Source organism: Macrosteles quadrilineatus, unplaced genomic scaffold, assembly GCF_028750875.1.
Source record: "Macrosteles quadrilineatus isolate MER2022 unplaced genomic scaffold, UCM_ALF_1.0 Scaffold_5__1_contigs__length_97177068, whole genome shotgun sequence".
Taxonomy (NCBI): domain Eukaryota; kingdom Metazoa; phylum Arthropoda; class Insecta; order Hemiptera; family Cicadellidae; genus Macrosteles; species Macrosteles quadrilineatus.
Genome location: NW_026542598.1, coordinates 80,563,296 through 80,577,157, shown reverse-complemented (window position 1 = coordinate 80,577,157; position 13,862 = coordinate 80,563,296). Strand labels below are relative to the sequence as shown.

Genomic DNA, 13,862 nt, shown 5'->3' with positions numbered 1-13,862 from the left:
CTGGCTCTTTTTTTTAATAATTAATATTGGCAACAGTTGGTTTATATAGATGGAATGTCTACTTTAGTATCCAATAATCAATGATTCAGTTAAGGTAAAGACCTACACAAAAATTGTTTGGTGAAAATCTGCTTTTTTCAGTTCCAAATAATTTCCACACAAATCCAAAAACATTTCATTAACACATTCGCTACCGCAATTGTACTAAATTCTTAATTCATATGGACCAGCAACACACATATGCGATGGCTGATTTCTACTACCCATAGACATTAAACTCATTAAAATAGACACATTAAAATAGACTGACGTGGCATATTTGCGTCATTGTCCCAACAATAGAAAGCTTATATCTTTGTAACGGTCTATTTGAAGGCCCTGAATTCTCTGCACTGGTCTACATGGATGTCTTCCGCACAACTGCGTCACTTGGTCTATGGATATGGTGATTAGGGACCTCATATGATAGTTGGCAAAACTGATTTTTACTTTGCTGCCTTACTGCCCCATGGTCTATGTGTACTGTAAACCAAGGGACAGCCGGTCTAGATATGTAATGTTAAAATGTATATCTCGGTCCGTGGCAATGACCGTAGCGTCGCATATATGTGGCAATCGGTAGCGAACGTGTTAACTCTTAGCAGACAATTGTAACTTGGTTGACTTTAGTAATCCATTACAATTTACCTACCCCAACATTCTTAAATTTACTACATCATATAAATCTTCTTAATATATTACTTGTACTAAAACAAACTTGTACTATTATAATATACTTAAACAATAAACTAAAAAATTCTGTGCTTCTTTAAGAGGATTATGTTCAGACGTCTTCAATATCTGATTATTTCATTCTGTTTAACCAATTATTGATTGAAAACGTCTGCAATAATACTTCAAACAACATAATGAACTCAGCATCAACAAAAACTTCTTTAAAACATATCTAATACATTGAAATCGTAACATAGCTTGTACAATTTTACTTGCTGGATGAACGTTTAACAAAATATACAGTCTCATTCTCAAAATAAAATATTCATAAAAACATGTTATTTTAAAGATATAGGTCTGTAAAGAATGATTCATTCAACCTATGCTGATTTCAATATACTTATAATATTGAATATTTTAGACTTTTAATATTTTAGAGAATGACAACAATGGATATTCAGACTTGAATTTTAAAAAGTCATACACTTTTCAATTGAAAAATAGAAATAGTCTTCTATATTTTGGTGACATCGGATTTCAAAAATCCATAACTACAGTCACCAAATTATGACTGAATAATAAGAATGTTATCAATTTATTATATAACAAAAACAATTTTAATTTTTTCTGATAGGCCCTATATTGTTTACTGGTGAATTCCAATAACCGAAATTGTACAAGACAAATTAACATTACAAATACAGCCACACAACAATCAATTCACAATGATCTGAAAAGACTAAAAATTAAAACACTATCTAGTGGCACTAACTGATAGGTGGCACAGAATTAGGCATAGAAAGTGATGTCTTGCATCTTTGAAACCACCAAAATTTTTTTGCACTTACAACCAGTAGGTTAAACAATTTTTAAATGGTAAAATTATAATCTTGGTCACACTAAACCAAATGGTTGGGGTTGTAAAAAACTCTATTTCAACAACTGGCACAAAATTATGCCATAGAAAGAGATGCCTTGCATCTTTTAATCAACCATAATTTAGTTACTTCTAGCAACCAGTAGGGTGAAATTTGTTAATCATGGAAAAAACTGTAATATTGGTCACACTAAACTAAATGGTTAGGATTGTAAAAACACTCTATTATCTTTCATATTGAAATTTTCTTTTTAACAACTTGTCTTATTTTCTACACAAAAAACCACTTTGTTTCTTGAAAATAATGGTGACTAGAATCAACTTGGCACCACAATAATAACAAATTAGCACTGGTCCAGGATATTTAGAATATCCTAACATTTGAGTTAAACATCCTCTGTGTTTTGTAACAAAAAACAAGTGCGATAAAATCAACAATCGACTTAGATGATAAAAACCTAAAATTGTTACTAATTACTTTAAAGGTACCGCCATAACTATTCTTGGCTTACCCTATAAACTATTTGATATCAAATCACATTTAATGGAAACCGGTGTCTTCCGCTTACAGCTAAACTAGTATCGATGAGCGTATCAAATGTTAAAACTATTTTAAGTTAGAAATGGTAGGTTCTTTGGCAAAAAAATTGACATAACCTGAAACTGAGTCATTTAAGCACTTGTGACCTCGTCACATGGATCGCACTCCAAACCGGTTTCAACATCTGATGAACCGGTTTCAACATCTGATGAACCGGTTTCAACATCGGACGATCCCACTGTAGACTCTTCAGTTATGACGTCTTCTTTGTCTTCGCTCGGCCTAAGAACGAACAACTCATTCTAACAAAACTCATGTTTTCTTTTGTTATTGTCTACCTGTTTTACTGCTAAAAATTCAGTTCGGTTAAACAAATTTTTAAATAACAAACTAAATAAATTTGATAAACAAATATAAAGTATATCAAGAAAGTTTCAAATGTTATTCGCTTTTACAAATAGATTACTGAAGGCAATATCATCTAGTAAAAATTATTTTTGTGCAAAAATCTAAAACGATTTGTCTGGTTTGGCAACACCCGGCGTTTTTTCATGTTATTCCTCCGGGGATCATAGAGAATCAAAACTAACAATTTTATAAAATTGTACAGCAAATTCAATGTAATAGTGTTGATGTTAAATTAAACTCTAATATTACATTCCAAACATTACTATAAACGTGATGGGCCTATCAAACTAAAAGTATTTATTTATGTGTCTTATGTTAGGTGTATGTGCCGTGTGTGTAAACTAACAACGAAACTATACAAGTGGATTTAAAAATTGTTCATGGACTGTGTACTTGTAAAAGGCAGTTCACCAAAACATGTATGTAGCACTTTGACGTTAAGTTGCAATTTGGAACTGATTACAGGTAATGTGAAACCAATAAGTCAATACTACAGATCCGGGGCTAGTTATTTAGCACACATAACCAAGAACTAGAAGAAATAAAATAAAATAATATAAAACTACAAAGTAAAACTTTATTGCAGTATTTCTATTTTTTTTGCACTTGCACCAACAATTTATCGCAAACCTAGGAATATAGATAATTAATGTAGCCTTCAATATTCAGGTCCTCCAACTCGACAAGAATAATTTTATTTTGATTTCCACAGCATTGATTCTTTTATATCCAATGCCGTTTGATATTAAGGTACCTGTTCTATAAAATTGTTTGTGAAATTCAATAACTACAGTAAATAAAGACAATTGATCCATCATACTGTATATTCTAAGACAATAAACAGATATTTTACTGAATAAGATGTAATCAATAAATAATATAATGTTTCTATACATCAACAAATTGCACAAGTATTGAAATATGTAGTCTTATTCGTAAATATGAATCGACCATGGAATATTAAGTACTACAAAAAAATGGACTATAATGAAGGAAAAAAATAAGTAGGCCTAATAAAAGAGGCATTGACATTGAAAGGAAGATGTAATTTTTGCTACATTATATAGTTTAGAGAGAAAATTAGGCTAGTTAGAACTAGGTCAGGATTTTAAAAAAGGTTTAATTTTTATTTTAGTGGTATAAAAGTATGAAACTGCCAAGTGAAGTGTATTTAACTAATTATTTTACTTGTTTATATAATGTTACAAAAGGGTTATTGAAATTGTTTGTGTATTTAAGAATAATAAGTGTAGAGGAAATCAAATCTGGCAGGCCATAAAATTAAAGAACTATATAAAAATGTAATCTCAAGATAAGAAAAAACACATTAAAGAAAATCTGTGGACTACATTTTCTAGAAGGTATAAGGTTTGTACTAAATAGACTATAGAAAAAAGTCGTTTGACCCATTTGGAACATGTCGTAAGCCCCTTATAATAACCCCCCCCCCCCCACCTTCATCACCAGATTGTATGCATAAAAATAAGATCGCTACACAGTTTTTCAACGTAGGTGCTGTAGCATACTTTGGTGTTTTATTATTATTATTCATAAGTCAGAAACATCACCATAAATAGCAATAGAATGTCAAGTACATACACAGCAGTTTAGAGTACGTTCGTACATTTCTGACTGTGGGATTGACTTGGCAAACCGTCAACTTTAAAACCATAGTAATACAAGTAGTTTTGTCTGGTACTTAGGACTGGAGACAGGTGGTTGACAGGTAGTATGTTAACAAGATACTGTACAGGAATGAATTAAGGCTTAGCTTCAAACCACACCTCCACAGCTTACTAAAGAAAATTACAACATTAAAACAGAGTCAAACCCCATAAAATACGAATAAAGGTTAATAATAGTATATTTCATCACTAGGGCATAAAGTGACTCTTTTCAACCCGAGCTCAAGTTTTACGATCTAGGGGAAGCCGAGGTCAGAAAATGAGTGAGGGTTGAAAAAAAGACACTTTTTGCCCGTGTGATGAACTATATTTTTTGTCATATTACATCATTAATTAACAAAATACGATAGAAAACAAAAATACATTTAATGTAAAGATAACCAAAACTACTTCCAGCTTATGTTCAATTCTGTAAATAAGCAGCTGTTTAGTAGGTGATCCGATCATTTAGTCTATTACGATTGTGTTACTGTACATTATACCATCGATATTTCGAACTATTGACAAGAATGCAACAATAAGCTAAAACCTAATAAATCAACCTATAAATATTTCCGATCCATGCGATTGTTACAATTGAAATTTACAACAGCTGATTTTTACTTCCTAGGGACTAAAAAGGATTTTTACTCCCTAGGGAGTAAAATTGCTACTTTAGGCCTGCAACACATGTACAAAAAACGGTTGTTTTTGCTGCAGTATGACGAAAAAAATATTGTATTGTCAGGTGATCCAGTTTTCTCCCACTACTATTTTCCAACCTACAGGTTAACTTCCAAGTTATTTTTACCCCAGTGATATAGAAGCTTATTTTAATTAACTCGTTGTTCAGCTGAAAAATGAACCTTTGTGTATAAAACAAGTGTTTTTGCTGAAAAAAGAAAGAAATTACTTTTTTTAAGTTTTTTTTTTTTTTGATTCGCTAGAAACCAATGGTTGTCCTTAAGATAAAACAAAACCACTTGACACTACTGCAGCTATTTGACTTTTTAATTGAACGTGATCCTAAGGCTAAATTGTTCAACAAAATTCACTAAATTGTACCAACACTACATATTTACAACAGTTAGATGAGAAGTATTCTACCGACCCAGAAGAAACAAAGACTTGACAACTACTCACATGTCTCCCGAGTCTATGAGATCAAGTCCTCGTTTGCGGTCGTTCATCGAGCGTTTGCGCATAGTGTCCAACGCTGGACTGATGTGGTGGGTCGGTGCATTGTAATGAATGTTGCCATATGGAAGAGGCTTCCTCGGACCTGCAATGCCTCCTCGCTCGTTAGAGCTGAACAGATTGCTGAAACTGTACAACGCAAGAGTAAGCCAAGCGAACAAAGAGAATTTTCATTTAGTGATAAGATATTAGTGAAAATAACCAGTTGTTTGAGTTTATCCAGTGCATTCCATATAAATATAAGCTGGGAAGAAGTCACTTGGATGAAATGGCAGTGTTATGTGACTTAAACCTCGGATTTTAAGTCCCAAAACCAAAATTTTCTGAGGTAAGCTACCTGAACTCTATATGTTAAATAAACCCGACACCCCGTTATGCAAAATTTATGCAATTTACCAGCAACCTACAGAGTTCTCTTTCTCATTTAGTCTGTGTTTTTTTCCTTATTTATAATTAATTTGTGCCCACACCTTTGCCATTTTTTGAAAGGAAACAGACTAAACCCAATTCGAAATATCCAACGTAAAAAAAGTAACTTAGTACTGGAATAATCTGGACAAAGTATTGTTAATATCAATTTGAATTAAGCTTCACTGTGATATATGATAATACTGATAATAGCTCATCCCCCAAACTCCTTCCAAAAGTACTTACTATTTCCAGACACTCTGTTTGCTAGGCTTGTCCGTTCCTGGTTCACTGCGAGATGCTCGGATCATCTCTGTCCACCGTACCGCCTCCTGCAGCTCCATAAACCTCTCCTAAACAGAAAGATTGGTTGAATTTTCAAGTGTCGATAAAAATTGGAAATGTTGAAAACTCTTCCTTGGGTGTACACAACATTTTCTATGATCAGCGAATTTCTTAAAGCTCAAGATATTTTATGAACATGTTTCTGAGTTTGTTAATTCGTGGAGATGCTAATTGGGCACGGTCCAAACACCTTAGAACCATTGGAAGGCCACATACAGACCAATGTAGATTCTGCAAAAACGAGGTGGAAATCTCCAAAACACTTGTGCTGGACTGTCCCTAGGAATGTTGAAATCCCTTAGAAGGCTGCACCTCAAACCTGAAGTGATGAGAGAAATGAGCGTTTCACAGCTATAATAGCCTAGTGCTCTCAGACTGAGCTGGGGTGCTACAAAAATCAACAGGTTGAAGTAGCTAAGGCTAGGACCCCAAATCCCCCACAAACAAATTTTATCAACAAGATTATTCAATAAACAAACTATACGAGATTATAATTAAAACACTACTTAATAGACAATAATTAAATTAGGTTGGTAAATCAAGAGTACACCTGTTAAAGTATACTAAACAGCTGCTTGTGTAGCTTCAACTTACCTTGTATTGGTTCCGTTCCATCAACACCCGAGCCATTTCTACCCTTGTAAACCTCTTTCGCTGAGCCATTGGCACGTCCTCCTGTGGAATCATGATTAATCAGTCGGGCTTGAAGAAAGATATTTAAATTGTGTAAATGAAAAAAAGGAATGGGTGCGGTATTATTTTTTCTATAACAAGTATATACAATCAGTTGTTTTATTCTATCAACTTGTTAAAAAAAAGTTGTATAAAGGCTATTTAATCCAGCAGAACTTACTATAAGGACTCACTCAAGGTGTTTTTTTATCGGGATTGATTAAAACAGGTTTATTTTGCTATTAAATTGATTTTTTTTTACTAAACTATATTTAACAATTTTTAAATATAATTTTATGGTTATTTCTTTGATTTTTAAAGCTATAAAATGAGAAATACCCTCGGCATTTGTTATATACATAAAATGTAATATTATTACTGTACTGTATATAATTATTTTTGTTTAGACATAAAAGAATATCTTTGAAATGTTAACTAAAATTAAATTAAAATAAACAATAAAATAACAAAAACTACATACGATTATTGGTTGAATTTTCTTTTTGTGGTTGCAGCTGATTTCATCAAGAAATAAAAACACAACAAGACATATTAAAAATAGACTGTTCCTAGAAAGATACACGTGAGGTATCGTGGTTGTTCCAATCAGCATTAGAGTCCTCCCGGGTTAAAAAGGTGGTTATTAATAACTCTTTGGAATATCTATAGACTGATTTCACACACATTTTAGTTGAAACTACAGTTTTAATGTTACAGACCCCTAAGGGGGTAAATTGGTGGAGGTAAAAAAATAAGGGAAGCCTGTGTAGTATTACAATATTCCAGGGATGTTTACAGTTTTTAATATTACTGTCGTTAAGTTATGTGGTGAACATTGTGTGTAATTCCATAAGATAATTTTATTTATACCTCATCATCGGATTTGTTTGATTTTGCTAATTTCTCAGCCTCTTCTTTTGTCTTCTTCAATTCTTCTTCCAACTCTGTAATCCTTTGTTTCAGTCTGGTCTTTAAGGTTTGTAATGATTTCAGTTCTTCTCTAAGAATTTCTTGTTCACTGCGAAACAAAATCAAACAATTACTTAACAGTTTTAGAAGTCAATTGTTTTGCAATAGTAAAATAGACCTTTCTGGCTTATACTTCACCTCAATGAGATTAAAATATATTTAAAATAAACAAGCTGTTGGCCCGTCCTACGTACGGGAATTGAGTAGTCAATTAAAACTGAATATGATATGATTCAGAACAGCTAGATTACAACTTGGTGGCCGATTCACACACACTGGCTTTGAGTGTACATACCACCTTCCACTGCATAGGCCTACTATCACTTACCGTACCTTATTTTACCACCTTGGCCACTGAAACCTCTAAAATGATCCTGGCCTCCCGTTCTCTTCAATCCCCTGCCATTTCTGGATGACAGGAAGATACCAGTCTGAAGATATCTTTCATTACTTGGTCTTCCAAGTGGTCGTCTACCTTGTAGTACTCCTTGGAATACACTTTTAAAAGTTGAAGTATCTTCTCTCCGCCACGCAAAGCCTGCCCAGCCCATCTGAGACCGAGCCTTTTGGTCTACTTTTGGAATGTACCCCTTTATCAAGTTTCTGAATCATACAGTACTACTGGGATAGTTATGATATGGTATGAATCGATTTTGGTTTCTACTGACACCCTGCAGCTTACTGGTCAGTTTTCTGGAGACCTACTACACCGGTTGATATTTTCATTACGAATAAAATGTGTACTGTATGCAGTCATACTTATATTCAAACATCTAGAAAAAGATGTATCAACACGTAAACCACTTATATCTTAAAGGATTAAGCACTTATACTTAGACGGATTGCATTTATGACAAAACTTGATTATACGTTTAAAATGTTTAGTTCGAAATTACACAATCTCCTGATAACATAGATCTTTTACGGTAGAAAATAAACTGCATTTTAAAGTAAAATAGTGTGTAGGCAAACTCTGACGATCAATATTTTTGTATACAAACAACTTGTAACATAAACATTTCAATGACAGTTAGAAACCAGCTGTTAGTTAAACCACCACTAAATTAAACGACTTTAACTCGTCCGTCGGCTGCTAGACTTTTTGAAAATTAAAACTTAATTTCTAAAAAACTGAAACCCTAAACTAAAATTATGGCTTCGACATTCCCTAGTTCTCAAAATGATCTTTCTTTCAACACAAAAATCATTAAAATCCGTCAAGTGGTTGATTCAGAATCGTGAAATAAAAAAACCCTGTTTCGTTTTAATATAGGTATAGGATTGGTTATGACAGTCTTGAACACCCCTGCATTTTATATATTTCCTTTTGTCCTAAAATGGTTCACCTGGCCTTGTCACTTACAAAGCTACACAGATCACTCCATTCCACACTCTTTTTGCATTTGCAAAAACTTAATATATAGAGAGTGCATTGAAGTCTTAAAAAGTGGTTTTTTACAAATTTATCAACATATATAAAAACTCACTTTGATCAAAAAGCTACATGAAACGTTAAACATGCTAGAAAATTTTGAATCTATCATAATAATGGTATTTTAGAAATATAAGATAGCAGCTTAATAATAAAAGCACAAAAACCAGACACTAACCTTGTTAATTCATCTAACTGGATTATCAGGTCGTCCTTAACAATGTTTAAGGCATTTCTGGAAAAAAGTAAGAGAAATATTACTACATACAAAAATACATACAGTGGACTCCCACTTATCCGGACTCCTCGGAACTGAGGCCAATTCGGATAACGGTTTTTGCGGTTAAACAGACGTCCCCAAAAACTCGTTAAAACAGACCGTTTACTGTGATATTTAAAATAAATTTAGGAGAGCATTGTATTTAGACACGTAATCACTGGTCTCAAATCTTTCCCACGAGAACAGTCGTTTCAGTACCGCCCACTTCCTGCCGATCTAGTCCGGTTAAACCAATGCGCTGATAAAAATTGTTCGGTTAAAGAGATATCATTTCTGCCGATTGTAATCCGGTTAAACCAATCTCCGGTTAAAAGGTGTCCGGATAAGAGGGAATCTACTGTACCAGTAAGTGGAACAGGAAATTGCTTTATTTCAAATTCAAAGCTATGATATAAAATAATACACAATTTTAACATTTGCTCAGAATCACTAGTACTGTCAGTACTGTTATTCTACAGTATGAATATATGTCTAAGAAAATTGTGAGAACTATAATAAAGCAAACATTTAAGTACCTACCCTTAATGTATGGAAATTTAAATTTAATTGTTGAATATCTTAGTTTTAAAACCCTAATTAGGAAATATATGTAAATGGGTATTTTCAGATCCCAGTTTAAGAAAGTTGATGATTCAATTTTTGGCGTTGGGTTTCACTGAAAACCTAAATTCTACATTGCCTCTAGAAAATGTCTATGCAATTTTACTAAACCTGGCTTTGGAAACAAAATCAAAAGGGCAGGGACATTTTGGGGGTAAAATGCTTACTTAAACTAAGAATCGTTTAAGACTTTTGGGAGTTCCATAAAATTGTATATATTTTTTGCTTATATTTTACTGAATTGAATAGCTTCATTTAGTTATAAATACAAAAATGAAAAACATATCACAATAAAGTCAATATTTAGAAAATGAAATAAATACTTAAATGACTTACTTGGTAGCAAGAAGCTCGTTGTTTTCCATGATGAGATTTTCAACCTCTTTTCCCATTCCTAGAAAATATTATTATTTTTCTTAGAAATCTATTATAGTGATAAAAAATATAAAATAGTAAAAAAAGTACTCATTCAATTTTGTAAGAAATAACCGTTTGGATTTTATTTTACTCACACATTTACATACTTCAAAAAAATGTGTTATAGAAGAAATGAGTTTTAACAATGTGCAGGGATAAATACATGAGAATGAAAATGCACTCTTTGACTTTGAACGCATCATTTTCATTTTACCTAAAATATCTATTAAAAACAAAAGCACAATTAGGTATCATCAATGTACACTATTTATTTGTAAAACAATTTAATATAATAAAAAAAAAATTTAACACATTGAGACAGTGTTATGCATCAATTGAGAAAATATAAACTTATTAACAATAGACGAATAAAATGTGACACATTTCAACTAATGCAACTACACAACAAATTGTAAATGCTGGTACAAAATTTAAACAAAAAAATAATTTCTTCAAAATACCAGCATTATGTTTTAATTTAGAAACAACCAAGTTTATATTGGGCTAATGTAATTCATATTAGATTAAACAAAGGCTACCAGTAAGTCTTTTGATTAATACTACAGCTCACAATAAGCCCACATTCCAAAAACTTAAACAAACTTAAAGCTAACGAAACAATTAAAAGTAAATGCAATGAATTGTGTTAGCAAAAAATCTTACCAAAGAAATTGTCGTTAACTGGAGAGGCGTGGCAAAGGCAGAAACAAAGAAAACACATGTTAATCAAGTGTTATAAAAAGCTGCAAATCTTTTTGTCAATAACATCAAGAATCACAAAAATACCATGCAATAAACAAAAGGGATACAGTGCCACTTTACTCGGGCAGCATGCCTTGAAACATGCCGAGGTTATCCAACCACCGACATGCCAGAGTTTAGGAAAAAATTACAAGGCTGGTTCTCAATATAATTTACAAATTATTGACTGTAGTACCTTAAAAAGGTAACATACATTGATATCTTCAATCCTCTGATAAACAGATATGACTAGATTCAGAGCTTCAATGTTTGTTTTTTATCTAAATAAAAAAATCTCGTTAGAAATACCACATTTAAAATACTGGGAATTGAATAAGGTTTTAAACATTGAATTATGATTATTATTGAGATATTTATACCTGGCCAGACCAACAAAATAAAACAAATCTGGAAGCTGAACCAGATGTGCTGAATTTTACAACAAAATCCTTTTTTGTACTTGTTCTTTTTTTGGCAGGCTACATAAACATTTTTATATGACAGTTAATTAAAAAATGTTTTTAAATGTCCCTTGGCTTTTAATGTCCCCCCTGTAAGTTGGCCTACTAACAAAGAAACTTATTTATAACAAAAGTGACTTTACAATCAAAAATGTTGACAATCAAATATAAAAATGGAACAATGAATTTCTTAACCAGTCATCTATCAAGAACAGTGGATCTTGACAACAAAGTGTGTTATCTATTTTGTCATAGTCATTTAAATTTTGAATAAAATAAAATATTAAACACAATTTTAAAAAAATTAAAATGTAACATCAGCAAAAACAAATAGTTGCATAGTCACACTAACAAAGTGGAAATTTTTTTAAAATCTAAATTAAAATGCAACACAACATATTTAAAGTGAATGGTTAGATAAAAAAACTAAAATGGCAATGGAGAATAACGGTGAAATGTTTCTCAGTAAAATCTACCAACCATACATTATGAGTAAAAATGTTTGACTCAGAATGGTTATTGTGAAGAGTGGTGGAGTTTAAGCTACTTAAAAAGCAACAGTGTTTGAAAAGAAGAGAAAACTATGAAAGCAAAGTTTATTTTGTAATATAAAAATATATGTTGATGAGATGAATTTTGTGTTAAAAGGGTAGGGGAAAAGTAAAACATGCAGTGTGAGTTTTTGGAATCTATGGTACAAAAGGAAAGTCGAGAAAATTAGAAAGTTTGTTGTATTGCGTAGTACCGTATCTGATCTGAGTTGCGTAGTACCCTGTTGTTTTATGTACCGTATCTGATTTAAATTATGAAAATATTAGATTGATAAATCTTGGATCTGAGCAAATAAAAACAAAAATGAAACTCTAAAATTAAATAAATAATTTTTTTTAACATATTACAATGTATAAATATTTGATTTTAGAATTATTCATTCAGTAACTCAATAATTTGTTAAAAGAGATAGAATACTTGCAAATTAATTATACAAAAGCAAAATCCTTTTTGACAAATCAGATTTTAACAGGTCACAAAAAGAGCAATTTTGCTAAAGAAAACAGACAAAATATGCAAAAAAGACGTTGAAGAAACATAAATGCAATGATTGTTATGACAATGGCAATGTTCCGAATAACATGAATGATGATTTTCTGTAAACAAAGAAAAGCATCATACCCGTGGGTCTTTGTTCCGGCTCATCGTCACTATCTGCTGAAACATGCGAAAAAGAAAAATACTACAGGATCTAACATAGGTGCGGAAATAATACAAAATGTAACGTAAATAGAAAAGAAAGCCACTACACTAGCTAGAAAAATGATTGCTGCTTCAAGTATGTTCATCATTTATTTACAATCATCAATTATAATATAGCACATCATCTGCAACAAAGAACGTAATTTTCATTAAAGATTGGTCAGCTATTAATAAAACTTGAACGTGGTCAACCACACTAATACCAAAAGTAAACCAAAAGTACAAGTGTGGTCCTTAAATTTTCTTCCCGAATGAAGCAAAAGTCAAGTACCTATAGCTTCAGCTGTTTATGGAGCAATTGTTGCACTATTAGTGTTGGGAGTTAAGTGATGTTGCTCTCGCGTCCAATACATATAATTTTGGCGATTCAAGTGTGAATACTGGAGAAAAATTTAGTTTTAAATAGGCTTCAAATTTGATTTAATATGAAGAGCTAGCTGATAAAGGGATAAGCTCAAAAGGATTATAACTCTATAATTTTAAATTAATTTGAAGTAATTTTTTTGTTCCAGTAGATTAACTAATATTCTTGATATCTAATACCATGCTATGTAGTATAAACATAATTAAAAAGCCAAATTATATACAATCTAAATTTTAAACATCCAAAATATCTCTCATAATAGACACAAATCAAGAGTTTTCAAAATTTAAAAGAAAATTAAAAGAACACCTAGTTGAGAGCATTATACTCACTAGATGAGTTTTAAAATAACTAACGGCCTTAAATTGAACATTTGCCAACAGAAATTACGGTGTTTTTAACATTATTGTACTTATTGACAGAAATTATATTAGGTAGTTATAAGGATTTGTTTTAAGAAATGATGCATGTTCAATATACTAACGCTACAAAACAACGAATAAAGAATGTTGAATGTT

The 13,862-nt window shown here is 31.8% G+C and overlaps 1 protein-coding gene across 11 annotated transcripts in view; it reads right to left on the bottom strand.

The window, feature by feature from the left end:
• Positions 1–13,862, bottom strand: part of LOC128994342 (C-Jun-amino-terminal kinase-interacting protein 4-like) — a 63,760-nt gene that overhangs the window by 32,602 nt on the left and 17,296 nt on the right. For 3 of the 11 annotated variants that reach the window (XM_054418824.1, XM_054418832.1, XM_054418828.1), the window contains 8 exons: positions 12,900–12,935; positions 11,188–11,205; positions 10,444–10,501; positions 9,406–9,462; positions 7,697–7,844; positions 6,749–6,829; positions 6,056–6,162; positions 5,348–5,530 (listed from right to left, as the gene is read on the bottom strand). In XM_054418824.1, the coding sequence (XP_054274799.1) occupies positions 5,348–5,530; positions 6,056–6,162; positions 6,749–6,829; positions 7,697–7,844; positions 9,406–9,462; positions 10,444–10,501; positions 11,188–11,205; positions 12,900–12,935 (688 nt within the window). The remainder of the gene's footprint in view (positions 1–5,347; positions 5,531–6,055; positions 6,163–6,748; positions 6,830–7,696; positions 7,845–9,405; positions 9,463–10,443; positions 10,502–11,187; positions 11,206–12,899; positions 12,936–13,862) is intronic. The other 8 variants (XM_054418825.1, XM_054418829.1, XM_054418826.1 and 5 more) reach the window with 5 other exon arrangements.